The 17,766-nt window shown below is 50.8% G+C and overlaps 1 protein-coding gene across 4 annotated transcripts in view; it reads right to left on the bottom strand.

Moving 5' to 3' along the window:
• Positions 1 to 4,126: 4,126 nt before the first annotated feature.
• The window catches only part of AFAP1L1 (actin filament associated protein 1 like 1), a 57,083-nt gene continuing 43,443 nt past the window's right edge, over positions 4,127 to 17,766 (bottom strand). For 2 of the 4 annotated variants that reach the window (XM_038411939.2, XM_038411940.2), the window contains exons 11-19: positions 17,472 to 17,624; positions 13,721 to 13,932; positions 12,494 to 12,639; positions 11,614 to 11,692; positions 11,252 to 11,363; positions 10,365 to 10,529; positions 8,724 to 8,902; positions 7,471 to 7,599; positions 4,127 to 6,557 (exon numbers count right to left, since the gene is read on the bottom strand). In XM_038411939.2, coding sequence (XP_038267867.1) covers positions 6,534 to 6,557; positions 7,471 to 7,599; positions 8,724 to 8,902; positions 10,365 to 10,529; positions 11,252 to 11,363; positions 11,614 to 11,692; positions 12,494 to 12,639; positions 13,721 to 13,932; positions 17,472 to 17,624 — 1,199 coding nt within the window. In that variant the 3' untranslated portion in view covers positions 4,127 to 6,533. The remainder of the gene's footprint in view (positions 6,558 to 7,470; positions 7,600 to 8,723; positions 8,903 to 10,364; positions 10,530 to 11,251; positions 11,364 to 11,613; positions 11,693 to 12,493; positions 12,640 to 13,720; positions 13,933 to 17,471; positions 17,625 to 17,766) is intronic. The other 2 variants (XM_043520163.1, XM_043520164.1) reach the window with 1 other exon arrangement.

The raw sequence follows: 17,766 nt of genomic DNA, 5'->3' as shown, positions 1-17,766 counted from the left end.
TGAGATGGGGGTAGCTAGCCTTGCATAATCTGATGGCTCTGCCCTCCCCCATCTTCTGAAAGTGGGTAGGGCTGCCAATTTTCTAATCATACAAAAATGAACACCCTAGCCCCACCCCTTCCCTGAGGCCCCGCCCCTGACCCATCCCCACTCACTACATTCCCATTTCCCTTTCCTTCAGGGGTTTGCTCTCCCCCACCCTCACTCCCTTTCACTGGGCTGGAGCAGGAGGTTGGGATGTGGAGGGGGTGATGGCTTTAATGGAGTGCAGGCTCCAGAAATGAGGGGTTAAGGGTGTGGGAGGGGGCTTTGGGCTGGGGCAGGGGGATGAGGGCTCTGACTGGGGGTACAGGCTCTGGGGTGAGGTCAGGGATGAGGGATTTGGAGTGCAGGAGGGGGCTTAGGTTTGGGGAGAGCTCAGGGCTGGGGCAGGGGGTTGGGATGCAGGCTTACTTCCGGCCACTCCCAGTCAGCAGTGTAGTGGGACTAAAGCAGGCTTCCTGGCTCTGCGCTGCACCCTGGAAGCAGGAAGCAGCAGGTCCAGCTCCTACATGACCCAACCCCCAGCTCCCATTTGCTGGGAACCACAGCCAATGAGAGTGCAGAGCCAGTGTTCAGGGCAGGGACAGCGCCCAGAGCCCTGTGGCCCCTCCGCCTAGGAGCCGGACCTACTGGCCACTTCTAGGGTACAACCCGGTGCCAGGACAGGTAGGGACTAACTTGCCTTAGCCCTGCAGCACCGTCGACCAGAGTTTTAACGGCCTGATTGGCGGTACTGATCAGAGTTGCCAGCGTCAAAAACTGGACATCTGGCAACCCTATGGATGGCATGTACCCATCACACTGAACTAGATGATCTAGCGAGGTCCCTTCCAGTCCTACACCTCTGATATTTAGAGTGCTCCATTACTTCACTCCTCTTTGGACTTGAAAAATCACCTGGACTGTACCACATTTTAAAAATGTTCAAGACAGGTCAAAGGTCTGATGATTAATAGCTGTTGGGGAAGGACTCCTGCAATCTGTGCTTGCCCTGACTGACATTCTCAAAACTAAGACCATTTTACTTCTGAATTTAAGTATTCATGCAAGGGTTTAAGGTGCTGTATTTTATGTGCATCAGCTCCACAGCTGTGTCACACCATCTGCAGGCCCTTATAAGGGAACGGGATAAAGGAAATTGAAGGAGGAAATGCTGCTGTTAATTCCTTTAATTTAAAATGCTTTAATTGGTTTTCTATGACACCCACACAATGGCAGGCTGCAGACACAAACACCTCTGGTGGCAAAGGAGCAGTGTTAGCCACAATCCATCTGAGACTTGTCAGGCTTTGAATAATAATTTAACACCTGAGTCAACATTATAGGCTCTTAACACTGAGAACAGAAATGTGTGTTTTTATCATGGGGTAACTTATGCATTAGCTATCCCCCTGTAAAAACATAGTGGAGACAAGGCACGTTGGTTTCTCTAAAAGGCAGCCAATACAAATGAGTAACGGGCTAATTCATCTTAAAAAATTGATTTTGGCAGTGAAAATCGTAAGGAACATCACTGAAATGGATCATAACAAATCTGTAGCATACATAAAAGGCATTAAAATATGCAATTAGAAGTATAAACAATTTAATAGAAAAATCAACATTTATGTATGCAACAAATGAAGTAATAGAAGAGGCAAGCGTGCAAGTCAGTGTTTGCAGGACAGGGAATTACATACAGAAACAAGGATTTTTAATAATTTTTCAATACAAAGGGAGGGGGGGAAGATCACATATTACTGGAAATCCAAAATGGTATTGAATGTTATACGAGTGTACAACGATTTTAGATATATGGATTCTTTGGGAAAGGTAACAGCAAAACATGAAGCTAATGTGCCCTAAAGGCTCAGAAACAAAAAGGCAAATTAAGAGGACTCTAAATGTATTTATTTATTTTAATTTAATAACTTTTTGGTGTAGAACATGGTTTTTGAATACTTATGGTTGTCAGTTTCTCTCAGGGATATAAATGGATATTTACTAAACATCACAGTAGAAGTTTGCTTTTGAAAAGGATTACATACAAGATAGTACAGTATAATACCCTTAGGGTCAGATTTTTAAAAGAATTTAGGCAACTAGTGGGATTTTCAAAAGCATCTAGTGTTCCTGTACTGCACCAAAAGGTAAAGAGGAGGGCTTTCACCCTTTAAAAGTCTGGCCTGTGGTGAATATTTGGGAACCAAGTTCTAGACACAAGTGGTGACATGAAAAAGCACTAGGGTGCTGGATAAAGGTGCAAAATAACTGTTGACAAAGGCAATCCCCATTGGCAGCTCAAAGGCATCTGAAAAGCTGATGCCAAACCAGGAAATCAGTCAGCCTTGATGTCATATAATCCCAAAAAATAAACTTGTGCATAAAAAATGAAAAACAAACAACACAAAACTTTAGAAATAAAAACTAATGTTGCAATACCAACCAGAAGTGCTCTACTAGAAACTCTGTGAGATGTTATTGCTGAAGTTACTAGTAACTATTACTATTTTCAATGATTATTTGCTATTAAAATATCACTTAATAGCACAATGACATCCATCTGCACAATGCTAACGAAGCTAAATGACGAAGTGCTACGAGTAATTAAAATAGTATTTTAAAAAGGAAATAATTTAAAGGAGTGACACTCCATTTACAATGGAGTACAAGAAAAAGGCAGTCCAATTCAGACAGAGCAAATAGCAGAAAAGACAAATTTGTCTATGAGGCTTTATACAGACATAGTGTTTAAAATAATCCAACTCAGTCTCTAAAAAACTGTCTGACAATTACTATTTCTGGAAGGGGGTGTATGTAAAATATTTCACTGACTCAAGCCTCCTTCGGCAGCTCAGGACATTATTTCAGACAGGGAAGAGCTGCCTTGCCTAGGCATTGGGACGCATGGTGCTTTTAAGAACACAGCTCTGGGAAGCAGGTGCTGAGCTGTACTGTCCTCTGCCCTCCCCACCCCCAACACCCTATTTTTGCAGCCTTTGCAGGTGGCTCACTCCATCTGGGGTAACTTTTATCTTCTCTGCCCCTGCTGATGTCGGGTTTGTCCCCCTCTGTCACCATCTGGCAGCATCTCAAGCTAGTTTTTAACCCCAGCTCCACCCCTCTTTCCCCTGCCTCCAGCTGTTTGATGTTCCTGTGCATTCAGTCCCTCCCCCCACCTCTGACTCAGCCCATCCCTCCCCTCCAATTTGCCCCCTCTTATCCTATTGAGCAGCAGGAAGTGGATTGTCAGCACAAGGGAGGGCAGTGGCTTCAGTAGATGTTAAGGAGCAGCCCCACTTCGTGCCAGCATGCCGTGTATCAGCAAAGCCACAGATTCTGATGGGCAGCAGTTTGTAATCTTACACCTGCCCAGCCAGGGATCAGGCTGTGGGGCCTGCCCCTACCAAGGTCTCAGTGTGCACACCACCAGCTCCGCTTGGGTGACCCCAAGCCATGAGCAGCAAGCCCAGCCTGTGCAGCATCATGGGGTCAGGCTGCTGTTGGGTTGCTGCACCAGGCCCCCAGTGGGAGGGAGCAGCTAACCCTCCCCTTGCCTAAATCCAGCCCAGGCACACCCCTTGCTGAGCTCAGTAAATGCGCACCACCTGGGTTCTGAACAGAAGTCTCTTTATTAGGGGAAAGGACACAGCTCTATGAAGTGCAGATGGTTCTTACAGAGGAAGTATAGGGCACAACATGCTAAGCCAAGTACCTTTCACCCCCACATCCAAAAGCAGGTGGCACAAGTGGCACAGTGCTACCCGGGAAGCAGGGATGCCCACCAGGTGTGGCTGTTCCCACATTTCTGTCTCCACAGTCCTGCTTGTTTCCCTACCCCTCCCAGCTTCTGTTAAGGCAGCAGGGCTGAGAGACACAGAGACCGAGCCCCCATCCTGTAATCATAGGGCACTGGGCAGGCACCGTACGGTGAAAGCCTTAGTTTCTTTGTGGGAAGTAGCAGCATATGTCTGGCTCATTAGTGAGCGAGCACACCTGTGCCCCTGCTGGGCTGAGTTATAGGAGAAAAGGATGGCTGCCTATCCTGAAGTGACACCTGCCTTCAGCCAAGACCACCAAACAGAACTGAAGGACACAGAGAGAGCAGTATGCCACAGCAGGGACATGCTGAGAGATGCTCTAGCATATGGCAAGAGCAGCTGTGGTTGCTCGGAGGGGGACAGCGTTTCAAGGAACAGAAGCATCCAGTTCCCCTTCTTCCCACATCTTTGGAAACAAGGCCCAGCCTTCAACCAAACAATCAATTAGCACCAATCACAGCGTAGCCTTGGGCATGGCCAGGGCAGGGAGATCAGCAATGTTCTTTAGCAGCCTCAGACACAGCATCCCACCATGGCTTGGAGACTATCTAGGGGCCAGGCCAAGGTTACTGGTGGAGGCAGGGAATGGGGAGTCTCCCCAAAACTGCACTTTTAGGAAGGAGTATAGGGTTATCCAAGTGCGCCATTCACTTCTGTTCACTGATGCTGACTGCATCTGAGGCAGGGAAAAATCCCATTCAGGCACCTACTAGTGTCAAACCAGAGTATTACACCAAGACAACTGAGGCTAGCAAGAGGGGGAGTGAATCAATATTAACACTGCTGCAGCATAATCTACTCTGAACCGTACTTAGACTGACTGTAAACCAGCTTGAGCTCTTGTTTATGTGGATGCAGGGTGCATTCAAATTGGATGAAGAGCAAGTGATGCTGCTTTCCCTCCTCCCCCCATGTATTTCTTTAGTGCAAACACTAGCTGGGGGTGCGGGATTTACAACTACCAAACAGCTCACGGCCTGCAGCTGCAGGAAGGAACACACAGATGGTTTTGAGCCCAGCTGTTTATCAGCAGTTGCTATTTTTATTAATGGTTGCTTAGCTAGTTATCATACGAATACCCCGAAGCAGTGAGTTCCACAGGTTCTGTTGTACTGAAAGCTTACTGGCACAGTGTTCCTGTACTGCACCAAAGGGTAAAGAGGAGTGCATTGGGCTTTCTCTCTAGCCCCCAGGCTTCCTGGTTCTGCTTACTCTTCTCCATACTACACTGGCTGAAATGGTTTCCTCTCTCTGTTCTTGCCCCCTTCCCTGGACCTTCTCGTCTTCCAGAGGCTGTCACTGAAATGAAGGTGTCCTGCCCTGTATGGAGTGTTGAGGATGTGCTATTATTTCAGGCAATACCCTCATCTTCTCCCCACCATCCCCTTCTCTACACAACTCACCGTCTGACAGTGGTTTGAGGAGGCAGCTCCATATGGCCCTGTCAAGATGCTTAGCAAGGCCCAATGGGGGTGCTTTCAAATGTTGGCAGCAGAGCTTCCCAAGAGTTCATTCTCCAAAGGCAATCAGCCCTTGCCCTGCATGGGGCAGCATTGCCCTGCACCACAGCCATTTCCAGCAGGAAGGAGACAAGAATTAGAACAGTTGAGCCAGAAGCTACAAACTTGAGACAAGCTGGCCCCCCACTGCTCAGAGGTGCTGAGCACACAAAGCTCCATGTGCAGTCAGGAGAAACTGGGAGGAGCAGAGAATTAAGCCCAGGGTGGCTCATGAACCCCAACAGAAACATCCAAAATCAGTGGCTACTAAAGTTTTAGCCTCATCGCTGCAGTAGCTTCATAGCCTTCCTCTTCCCTTTTTGTGCTGAATTTACTTGACGTATAAAAAATATGAAAGGACACCTGCAATGTGACAAAAAAGACTGCAAAAGGGCAGAAGCACACCAACTAAGTCAGACGCTCTAAGTGTCAGAGATCTAACAAACAATGCACAAGAAAGCCCCATGGTGACACGGTCGCCTTCTTCTCGGACCTCTGGGCTTGGCCGCTGCAGAGGGAGGAGCCTAGGCTAGCTCCACACAATCTCTGCTCTGGTTTGGGATAGAGGACTAACTGCGCCAATAGCCCAATCCAGTAAAAAATCACACGTAAATAGCACCACTTCCATGTAATGCCTATAACGAAAGCTCACCCCACCCCTTGCTGGAGGATAGATCATACTGACCCACATTTGAGAGAAGAGGGAAACTGAGCACCAGAAGGTAAAGCACAATCTAAAGTCACAGACCACCTGTGGCACAATCAAGAATAGAAACCAGGCGCTTGGACTCTGAGTTACCTGCACTCTCCCCTAGCTCATGCTCCCCCATGTTTCTGTTAGTTTGTTACCAAGAGCAAAATATATCAATGGGGACGGCTGACGTTCCAGTCCTAGTGGGGTGCTCCTCCCCAGAGCTGGGCATTCCAGCTGCATGGGAGCCTTACTCTTGAAAGATTCCCCCCACCCCATTCCCAAATATCCCTCCCCTCTCCCCCACACCCAATCTTGTCTGCTTGCCAAATGTCCCCACCCTTGGAAGGTGGGTGCTTTCCCCATGCCCCCATCCCCCTGCTGGGGATCCATGCTCGCCAGAATCCTCTTCCACTCTTCCTGGGGAAAAGGGGCTCGCGGCCCTTCAGTGTGTCCCAGGGCCCGAGTCTGTTTGCTGCAGGCAAGGCCTGGTTGCACCAGTTAGGTTTGCTTCATCTCCCACTCCTGCAATGTAAGGAAAAGAAAAAAGTTTCCGGGCATGAAGAAAGAATCAGGCCCAACAGCTACAGCTACTGAGCCCCATGCTGTAGACCCTCAGGAGCCAGCAGGGGTAAGTCTACCCTGCAATTGAACCCCCGCAGCCAGCCCACAGCGGCTGACTCAGGCTTGCGGGACTGGGGCTGTACAATTGCAGTGTAGACGTTCGGGCTCAGGCTGGAGCCTGGGCTCTGGGACCCTGGGAGGGGAGAAAGGTCCCAGCCTAAGCCCAAAATGTCTACATGGCAGTTTTATAGCCCCACAGCCTGAGCCCCATGAGCCCAATTCAGCTGATACGGGCCAGCCACGGGCGTTCAATTGCAGCACAGACGTACCCTGGTGAGCCAGGGTACCGCTCCGAGTAGCTTCTTTAGCTTGTGAGAGACTGTGTGGAAATTAGAGATGGGGAAAGCCTGAGGAGGCCCGATCTAGCTCTGCCATTCAGGGACCAAGCCAGGCCAGCAGCCCCGCCAATCAGCGCCTTTCCCTGCCCACCCCCGATCAGCTGTTTTGTGGCATTCAGGAGGCTGGGGGGAGCGAGGGCATGGCAGGCTCAGGGGAGGAGGTGGGAAGGGGTGGAGTGGGAGCAGGGCCTGTGACAGAGCCAGGGGTTGAGAAGTGAGCACCCCCCAGCACACTGGAAAGTTGGCGCCTATACAAGGAGCCACATATTAACTTCTGAAGAGCTGCATGTGACTGCAGGGGTGGCCACAGGTTGGCCACCCCTGCAGTAGAGTGTGTGTTGGGGGAAGCCAGGAATGGAAGGGGGAAAGGTGACCAGCTGATTCCCCGGCTTCAGGGTCTAGGGATGGTGCAGTGTTCAAACACCTGCTGGTGAGGCTGAGGAGGATGCTGCCGGGCTGGGAGAGCAGAGCTGTACCTTGGCCTTCTGCAGCACTTTCCCCTTGTTGGCAGGGAGGATGGAGGGGCTCCTCTTCCTCATTTCTGCTGCACAGTTCACCGGGACCAAGTGCTCTGTGGGGTTCCCATTCGGCTTATTGCCAGTCTCCTGAGGGTGAGAATAACCCTTTAGAGACCCAGAAAGCAGTGACAGCAGGAGACAGGGAGACAACTAGGGAACCCAGATTAAAGCACACTCCACAGCTTCCGAATGTGGCAAGGAACATTTACCATTCACTAATGGACTGCTGGGATAGGCTGAACATTGAAGGGCACGGGCAGAGATGGTGGGAGCCCAGGACTGGAATAGCAGAGGGGTTGAGGGGTCACCACACAGCTGGGGAAAATTCTAGGACTGGAATGACCAAATAGCAAGACAGCCGGGGGCTGCATGGCAGGGCTGCCTTGAGTGGGATGGGGTCAGCATAGCAGAGGGGAGGTTGCGGGTCTCAAGACTGAGGTGCATTGGCCCTTTGCTTGTATCCCTACGTCTCCCACCTGAAGCAGGCACAAGCCAACAGGAAAAAAAAAAAAAAAAAAAAAAAAAGAATCCCACCCTTCTGCATTAGTAGGAGCATTGCCAGCAATTTGAGGGAAGTGATTATTCCCTTCTATTCGGCACAAGTGAGGCCACATCTGGAGTATTGCATCCAGTTTTGGGCCCCCCCACTACAGAAAGGATGTGGACAAAAATCGAAGAGCGAGTCCAGCAGAGGGCAACGAAAATGATTAGGGGGTGGGACACATGATTTACGAGGAAAGGCGGAGGGAACTGGGCTTATTTAGTCTGCAGAAGAGAAGAGTGAGGAGGGATTTGATAGCTGCTTTCAACTACCTGAAGGGGGGGTTCCAAAGAGGATGGAGCTAGGCTGTTCTCAGTGGTGGTAGATGACGGAACAAGGAACAATGGTCTCAAGTTGCAGTGTGGGTGGTCTAGGTTGGATATTAGGAAAAACTATTTCACTAGGAGGGTGGTGAAGTACTGGAATGGGTTACCTAGGGAAGTGGTGGAATCTCCATCCTTAAGAGGTTTTTAAGGCCTGGCTTGACAAAGCCCCGGCTGGGATGATTTAGTTGGGGATTGGTCCTGCTTTGAGCAGGGGGTTGGACTAGATGACCTCCTGAGGTCCCTTCCAACCCTGATATTCTATGAACCTTAATTTTCTATGATTCTGCAGGGGAGCAGGAACCCTCTGGAAGACCAGGGTTGTGGAAAGGAAGGTGACTCCGTACCTCATTTTCAGCTTTGCTGGTCATGATGAGCCCCAGAGCTGGCCCTCCTGCTAGTGACTGTTTCAGCCGGTCCTTCACCTCTGTCAGCTTGAGCTCCAGGTCCACACGCTGCTCCTCCTTCCCTTTACACTGCTCCTCCAGGGCCGCCACCCGCTCCTCCAGCTCCTTCAGCTTCCTCCCTGATTGAAGGAGACAAGGAACAAGACCAATCAGGTCACGTCGGCTCGGCACAGAGCCGGGGAGAGAGGAGATGGGGTTTGTAGAGTGAAGAAGACTCCAGAGCCCAAATTTACCACCCCCTCCAGTGAGTGTGGTTTGCAGGGGGCAGCAGTGATGTGCCAGCAGCTAGGAGATCTCAGATCAGCTGTTCTGGTGAGGGCCTGTTTCTAGTGTCAGATACCTGTTAACCACGCCTTGCTGCAGCCTCACTCCTTTGCTAGGATTTATTAGTATGGTAGAACCTCAGAGTTACGAGCACCAGAGTTACAAACTGACTCGTCAATCACACAATCAGGCAGCAGCAGACACGAAAACTCCCAGTACAGTACAGTACAGTACAGTACAGTGTTAAATGTAAACTAACAACAAATAAAGGGAAAGCAGCATTTTTCTTCTGCATAGTAAAGTTTCAAAGCTGTATTAAGTCAACGTTCAGTTGTAAACTTTTGAAAGAACCAGAACGTTTTGTTCAGAGTTACGAACACCTCGGGAATGGAGGTTGTTCGTAACTCTGAGGTTCTCCTGTGTAGTACTACTGCATTCCCTGCTCTGGCTTTTCAACCTTAGAAGCTGAAAAGGAAACAATACAATGACCTGCCTTTTTTTTACTGGAGGGGGACACACCTGTTTGGCCACTAGGTGATGCTGTTAGGCACAGTTTGAGGTGGCTGCAGCAGCAGGTGGTCGGATCCCCCCCCCCCGCCCGACTCAGCACTACAGTTGGGCCGCAGTGTTCTGCCCAGCGGAGTGGAAAGCACTAGCCAGCCTGGCAGAGGGCTGAAGGCACAGCCCCGGCTCTGACAAGAGCGCCAGGAACAAGGAGTACGAGGAACAAAGGAGCACAGCAGCTCCAGTACAGAGCATTCTACTGCATCCATGCTGGTGCTGGGCCAGCAGGGAGCCAGCAGGACCAGGGCTGGGAGAGAAGATGGTACAGTCATGTGCAACCCCAATGGGGGAGCAGGGGTAGGAGTGGGAGTTTGCTGCTGAATAATAGTTGGCGACTACACTCCTGGCTAGCAAAGAAGGGAGGTGGGCCTGTCTGCTCAGTTGGGGGGGAGAAAGGAAGGGGCTTTCTCGGGTTCAGGGTGTGGTCAAGGAGATGACAGGACTGTCATGCTCATGAGAAGCCTGGAGGACCAGTAGGGAGCCTTACCGGTGGGTGGCCAGAGCTGGGACCAGAACAGGTCAGCAGCAGCAAGTCAGGCTAGGGGGCATTGGCAGAGCTGGATGGAGGAAATTTGCACCGTTTTGCTGGGTTCTATTCACCCTGACTCATCCCTGCTTTGCTGGGCATTAAAAATCCACCAGCCTCATTGCTGAGATGTTCTCTGGTCTGGTGACTGTTGCCATGATCCCCTATTGGGGGGCTGGGGTCAGGGGGTATTTCCTCTCCTTCCCGGGCCGCAGCAGGCTCCATACCTGTGCTGCTTTTCATGGCCTCCCGGAGCTCCCTCTTTTCCTTCCGCAGGGTCACCAGCTCATTCCGGATAGAAGCTCTCTCCTTCTCCAGCTTCTCTTTCTCTGTCAGGAACATCCTGGCATCCTCCTCGGCCCGGTTCTTCCCATACTTGTACTGGTTGGCATCTACAGAACAAGGACACAGCTGGTCAGGCAGGGAGTTTGCACACTGGCCCCTGCCTCTATCCAGGAGAGCGCTCAGCGAGACGAGTTCAGGACTTGCAGCCTTGATGCCTCAATTTCCATGATGGGAGTGTCACAGGTGAGCCGGGTCACTCCCAAGGCTCCACTAGGCCATGGTGGGGAGAAAGGGCCGCTTTTGGGAACAGGGGCATCACCTCAGTCTTCCCAGGAGGCACAGAAAACGCCCTGAAGCCCATGCAGGATCAGCCTGAAACCGGCACCTCCTTCCCCACTGCCTGTGGAAGGGTCGCTTTTCATTAGTGAATTCAGGGCAGGTGAAAGGTGCCAGAGGAGCAGCTGAGTCCCCACTCCGTCCTTAGCAGGGGCAGTTCACACTTCCCACTCACCACAGCAGGCCAACATACCGGAGCCCCGCTGGTAAGGAGAAGCTGCAGGCCCCCCAGATCATGCTGCCAGTTATTCCAGTTCCTACAGGACACGTGGCCACCTGTGACCATCACTAGCCCTCGCGGGACTAAGACCCCACCAGCTCATCTCATGGAACAGCCAGGGCTGGGAAGGGCTCCTGCCATTAGTGACCTGGGGCTCGATAGGAAATGGTGACCAGAAATGGGAAGTCGCAATCCCTGAGCCAACAATCCCCCTCCCATGTGTCTGAGGTTTGGTCCCAAAGCACATCTGCCAGCAGGCGAATCTCAACCTACTTGATGCATGTCTCTTGACTTTGACTTGCGGGTCCACACGGCGTGACGACTCACTGCAGGACGAGGCATGGCGCTTCACCTGGGCCCCGGACGGCCGCGGTGGCTCCTCTACCTGCATGGATGGATGCAATGAAAAACAGATCCCAGCAGAGACGCTGCATAGCATCACTACGAGGCAGGAGCAGAAATCTGCACTCAGGGCAGGGTGGCTGCTGAGAAACCATGGGCCCCAAGTGCCACTGTGGGGAAGGGGGTGCCTGTCTCCCCAGCATTTAGTTACTTGGGGGTTGCAAGAGGTTGGGTGGGAGAAGAACCATGGCCTTTCCGGGGGGAGTGTGATAGTAAGCAAGCCACATTCGTACCTGCACCTTCTCGTAGGGGACATCATCATACACCACCCGGGAGGAGTCAGCCTGGCTCTCGTGGGAAGCGCTGGCCCACCTGGGGAGGAAGGGATGGGGAGATAGAGTGAGTCAGCCCCTTCCTGCATAGCAGCAACATGACATCCTTCTCTAGCTCCTTCCACCCAAAGATCTCAAAGCACTTTGCAAACTTTCACGAGTTAGCCCTGCCTCCCCTCCCCCATGCAGTCCCCAAGCCACTGCGAGCCAAGTCCTGCTTCAGGGAAATGAAGCCAGTCAGGCACTGCCACCCCACCTGGCCACATCCATGTGCTGGTAAAAGCCTCCCCATCTTCAAAAGCCTCCTCACCCCCAGCTTGCCCTTTGTACATCCCCCCCCCGCCTCCTCTCAAAGGCGGGTGCCCCACACTTTTGGAAATGTGGTAGTAGATATCCCATTCCAGGGGCAAACGAGGCACAGAGATGTGGTGACTTGACCAAGTCCACTCAGCACAGCCAGAGCTGCCAGGTCCGAGTCCTGAGCTCCAGTCCCTAGACAGCTTTTAGAAGGCACACATGGCTCAGGGCCCCACAAATCATAACCAACCGCTGCTTTCCCCGCTGCATGTCCCTACCCCACAATACTACTCATGCGGCAGGTTTATTCTGGCTCTGAGGCTGCATTCAATGACTTGGGGCTTTGCTGCCACGAGGGTTTGAAGACACAAGATGCATCCATGGTAGAAGTGCTGGCTGGGATGGCCTCACAGAGAGTTTTGCTCTCCCAGGTCCAGGCAGAGAGGGAGTGGGCACCAGGTGAGCCTCATGCCGGAGCTAGATCATACCCACCCATCCATTGCCTTAACAAAAACTCTGAAGCCATGGGAGGAGAGCCCCTTACAGATAGGAGTGTCGCACAGCGGTGACTATGTTGGCTATTGTCTCTACATCCACGTAGTCATAGTGCAAGGCCTCTGGGGTTTTCTGGGAGCCAGTCTCAACCAGCAGGAGGCCAAGCCAGCGGCCCAGATCTTCAGAGCAGTTTGCCTAGGGGGTGAGAAAGCCATCATCATGAGCATCTGGACCCTGGATATGCATCTCCCCTTCACATCTCTCCAGGTAGATGGCCCATATCCTGCAGAGCATGGACAGGGAGTTACAGCAATATTTCCCCTCACCCCCCAAAGCCTCCTTGCTTTGGGTCTCCCCACACCAGCCCAACCCACCCATGCCACACAAAAAAGCACAGGCCTCTGCTCATATGCAACACACGTGCTGAGACACAGTACATCTTCAGCCCTGCATAGGGTGGGGGTTCCCAGGGAAACTGGGAAGACCTTACCCTCCCTAGAGAATGAGGTTGCTCTCTCCACATGGCACTGAGCTGGATTCCATCAGCCCAAGCACCTGCCAAGCTCCGCTCCTGTGTGGAGGAGCCATTGGGTTGAAGCTAAGAGTCAAATGAGTTCATTCACCTGCCGGGATTTGCCTGGTTCAACCAATCCAGCAGCTTCTCTGTGCCGATACTATCAGCATCTGGGCTGCCACTATACAGTCATTCAGACCCAAGTGAAATTACTTTGTATATTACATTCACTTGTCTGAAACACATTAACAGGGCGCCCCACGCATGCCTGCTTTAATCAGTTATGGAATAAAAACTTCACATAACCTAAGGGATCTTGCCAAGATAAAGATTAGATTTAAAAGACCCCAAATCCCTTGCTTGTGTAACAAGATGCACCACAGATGATTAATGAAAGAATTTCAGAGGCTGCTCAGCATAGTTTATGTGATCACCTGCATTCGGCTGGGCTCAGCAGCGAAAAAGGACTTCGCTTTTTGGTTCTAGTCAATTTCACTTGCCCGGGCCATGCACCAGCCCACTTGGCTGAGTTTGGGGTCTCAAAGCACAGCCAGGGAAGGGGTAAGTTAAACTGTCCCTGGAGGTTTCCCTTTAGAATCTATTCTGTGTCTCCGTTCAGTTCTAGGTTCGGTTAAACCCTTAAGGAAATAAACAGCCCAGGATTTGGACCCAAACTGCCCGTCCATATCTTCCAGAGGGAGGCAGGAAAAGCCTCCACAGCCTGCATGCCTCACTTGGAGCCGCTGAGAATGAAACACTCACCTCCAAGGCAGAGACCTCCTGCCCACTGCGAAGGATGCGGAAAGCAAGCGGGTGCTTAGGGCCCAGGCCTGGCACCACCTCGCAGCCACGCAGGACGATGGCATTCACGTGTGTCCGCAGGTCGGAGCGGTCCTTGTGGAAATAGAGCGTGTTGCCTTTCAAGCAACACCAACGCTCCTTCCAGCACTGGTTAACCAGGACATTCAGGTAACCTGCAGGGAGAGCCGGTTCCCCAAGGGAAGAGAGTCTCAGTGCATTTCAGCTGGACCTAATGAACCAACAAGCATGATGCTAAGGGGAAGGTGAAAAGCGAGAACCAATAGGGGCAGTGCGGGAGGCTCCAAAATGTTGTCTTGTCTCGCTGTACTTTTGTCAGAGGTCTGTCTACACTGTAATTAGACACCCATGGCTAGCCTGTGCCAACGGACTCAGATTCGTAGGGCTCGGGCTAAGGGGCTGTTTAATTGCAGTGTAGACGTTCAGGCTCAGGCTTCAGCTGGGACCTTCCCACCTCACAGGGTCTTAGAGCTGGGGCTCCAGCCCAAGCCTGAACACGTAGACCACAATTAAATAGCCCTGCAATCCAAGCCCCACAAGCCCAAGTCAGCTGGCATAGGCCAGCCATGGGTGTCTAACTGCCATGTAGACAAACCCAGAGTCTGAAATGCTGCTCTGCGGTATCCTACCAAAATACGTCCAGGCCTGTCAGTGAATCACTGCCGATCTTCCTACCTCTGGGTAGGCCTCGTTCCCCCACATTGTTCTGGCAGTGGAAGCACTCCACAAAGCACTGCACTGGGGCAGGACCCTCTCTCTGGGCACCAGGAGATGTGCCCCTTAAAACTGCAGAACTCAAAAATCGAAGGCCCAAGTGTGGCTTGGTCTTTAGTAAGTTCATACTCTGCAAAAATCTCTGCTGAAGTCAACGGGATCTTTACCCAAGTAAGGACATTAGGATTTGTCCACAGAAACTATAGATGCAGAAGCCCTATGAGGTCACCATGCTCATCCCCTCCCTTCTGGGGGCAGAATTCGTGAGGTAAATGGTCCAGTGGTTAGGGCACTAGCCTGGGACTCAGGAGACTGTTTCCAGCTCCACCGCAGATGGTCTGTGTGATTGATCACTTGGTCTCTGTGCCTCAGTTCCCCATGGCATAACAGCACATCCCTATATCCCAGGGGCGTAGCAAGGATAGCTACATCCAAGATTGTGACGCACTTGGGTGTTATGGGAATAGGGGCCAGTATGAGTATCTCAGACAGACAGACAGACATGAAGTTTCATTTATTTTCTTTAGCAGCATCTTATCTCAGAGGATGCTTATCTTTTGAGCAACTTACTAACTCAAAAAAACCAGGGTGGATGTGGCCCGTTTCCAACAGTTGATAAGAAGGGGTGAATATCAATAGAGGAGAAAATTACTTTTTTAGTGAAATGGGCCACATCCACCCTGATTGAATTGGCCTCATTAGCACTGACTGCCCACTCAGTAAGGCAACTCTCATCTTTTCATGTGCTGTGTATTTATACCTGCCTGCCTACTGTATTTTCCACTCCATGCATCCGATGAAATGGGTTTTAGCCCATGAAAGCTTATGCCCAAATAAATTTGTTAGTCTTTAAGGGGCCACAAGGACCCTAGTTTTTTTTTTTGCTGATATAGACTACCATGGCTACCACTCTGAAACCTATTACTAACTCGTAGAATCATAGGGCTCGAAAGGACCTTGGGAAGTCATGAAGTCCAGCCCCCTGCACAGAGGCAGGGTCATGTAAACCTCGATCATCCGTGACAGGTGTGTCCAACCTGTTCTTAAAAGCCTTCAATGATGGGGATTCCATAACCTCCCCTGGAAGTCTATTCCAGAGCTTAACTATCTTTATAGTTAGAAAGTTTTTCCTAATATGTAACTTAAATATCCCTTGCTGCAGAGAAGACAATTACTTCTTGTAATTACTTCAGTGGATATGAGGAGCAACCGATTCCCACCCTGTTTAGAACAGCTGTTAACATATTTGGAGACTGTTATCAGGTCCCTCCTTAGTCCTCTTTTCTCAAGACTAAACATGCTAGTATTTTTAATCTTTCCTCATAAAAGATTTAGAAAACCTGACCTATCATTTTTGTTATTCTCCTCTGAACTTTCTCCCCTGTTAATAAACCCCAGAATAATTATAGCCTTTTTTGCAACTGCATTACATTGTCAACTCATTCAATTTGTGGTCTACTATGTGGTCCCAGATCTGCAGTACTACCATCTATCCAGTTATTCCCCCTTTTGTAGCTGTGCATTTGATTTTTCCTTCCTAAGTGAAGTAGGTTGCACTTGTCTTTATTCAATTTTCATCTTGTTGATTTCAGACCAATTCTTCAATTTGTCAAGGTTGCCTTGAATTCTAATCCTGTCCTCCGAAGTGCTTGCAACGCCATCCAGCTTGGTGTTACCTACCCATTTTATAAACATACTCCCCACTCCATTATCCAGGTCATTAATGAAAATATTGACTAGTACTAAACTAAGGACTGAGCCCTGTGGAACCCCACTAGATACACCCTCCCAATTGGACAGCAAGCTACTGATAACTATGCTAAGTGACTATTGTCTTTCAACCAGTTGTGCTCCCACCTTATAGAAATTTCAGTTAGACCACACTTCCCTAGTTTGCTTATTAGAATGTCATGTGGACTGTGCCAAAAGCTTTACTCAATCAAGACATATCACATCTACTGCTTCTCCCCATATACTAAGCCAGTAACCCTGTCAAAGAAGGAATTAAGTTGGACTGGCATGATTTGTTCTTGACAAATCCATGCTGGCTATTCCTTATAACTCTCCTTTCCTCTAGGTGTTTACAAACTGATTGTTTAGTACAGGGATTGGCAACCTTTGGCACACGGCCCTCCAAGGTAAGCCCCCGGCAGGCCGGGCCGGTTTGTTTACCTGCCACGTCCGCAGGTTCGGCCAATCGCAGCTCCCACTGGCCGCGGTTCACCGCTCTAGGCCAATGGGAGCTGTGCGAAGCGGCGGCCAGCACAACCCTTGGCCCATGCTGCTTCCCACAGCCCCGATTGGCCTGAAGCGGCGAACCACGGCCAGTGGGAGCTGCGATCGGCCGAACCTGTGGACGTGGCAGGTAAACAAACCAGCCCGGTCCACTAGGGGGCTTACTCTGGCGGGCTGCGTGCCACAGGTTGACGATCCCTGGTTTAATAACTTGTTCCAATTGTTTATGTAACTTGCAGACTTTAGCTCTACTGCTCTAGCTTGGGAGAGAGAAAACCAAATCACCTGTTCACATGGCACTTAACATAGAGAGCACCTAACAGCTGTGTGGTCCCCAGCATCTCTAAAGATGTGTACCTGGAGTGCCCTATGTGAAACAGTCTGGTCCTGCGATCATGGCCTGGGGACACTGAGCTAGAAAACAGAGTGTGTGTGAGACACACACACACACACATAAGGGATGGAGGAGATCAATCCCAGGCTACATGCTTGTAGCAGGAAATCCCCTTCCATGTCATGGCAGAGTCCCCGATGCTGTCGCAGGGCTGGTGAGCGATGGGTGGAATTCAGAGGAAATAGTGAAATTCCCTGTGTAGCATCCCCTTCTGGGTGGTCTGGCTGGTGGGCAAGAGAAAGGCATTGTGGCACAATTTATACCTGGCACAAAGTCCCCTAGGAACAACATCCACCTAGACCCAGGATACCCCCTTCTTGCTCCCGTCTCCCCAGAGCCCTAGCTACGAACCACAGCAGGGGATGTCCTCCTCAGTGGAGGACGTCTGCGTGTCTTCAGGGGACGGCTTCTTTTTGGAGAAGCTGATGATTCTGGTGATTTTCCTCCCGGCTGCCCGGCTCACTGAGCCCTTCAGTTCAGCCAAGCCGCTCTTCTTGCCTTTCCCTGGGAACAGGGAGGAGAGCTCAGTTCAGGAGTAAACGGCATAGTCCCCCCCGCTCAAGGCTGGCCAAAGCGGAGAGGTCACCATGGTGCCGTCCTTCAGGCTGGGATTTGCAATGAGAGCAGGAAGGGGTTTTGGGTGTCA

The sequence above is a fragment of the Dermochelys coriacea genome, chromosome 8 (genome assembly GCF_009764565.3).
Source record: "Dermochelys coriacea isolate rDerCor1 chromosome 8, rDerCor1.pri.v4, whole genome shotgun sequence".
NCBI lineage: Eukaryota > Metazoa > Chordata > Testudines > Dermochelyidae > Dermochelys > Dermochelys coriacea.
This window is presented reverse-complemented; position numbering and strand designations above follow the sequence as displayed.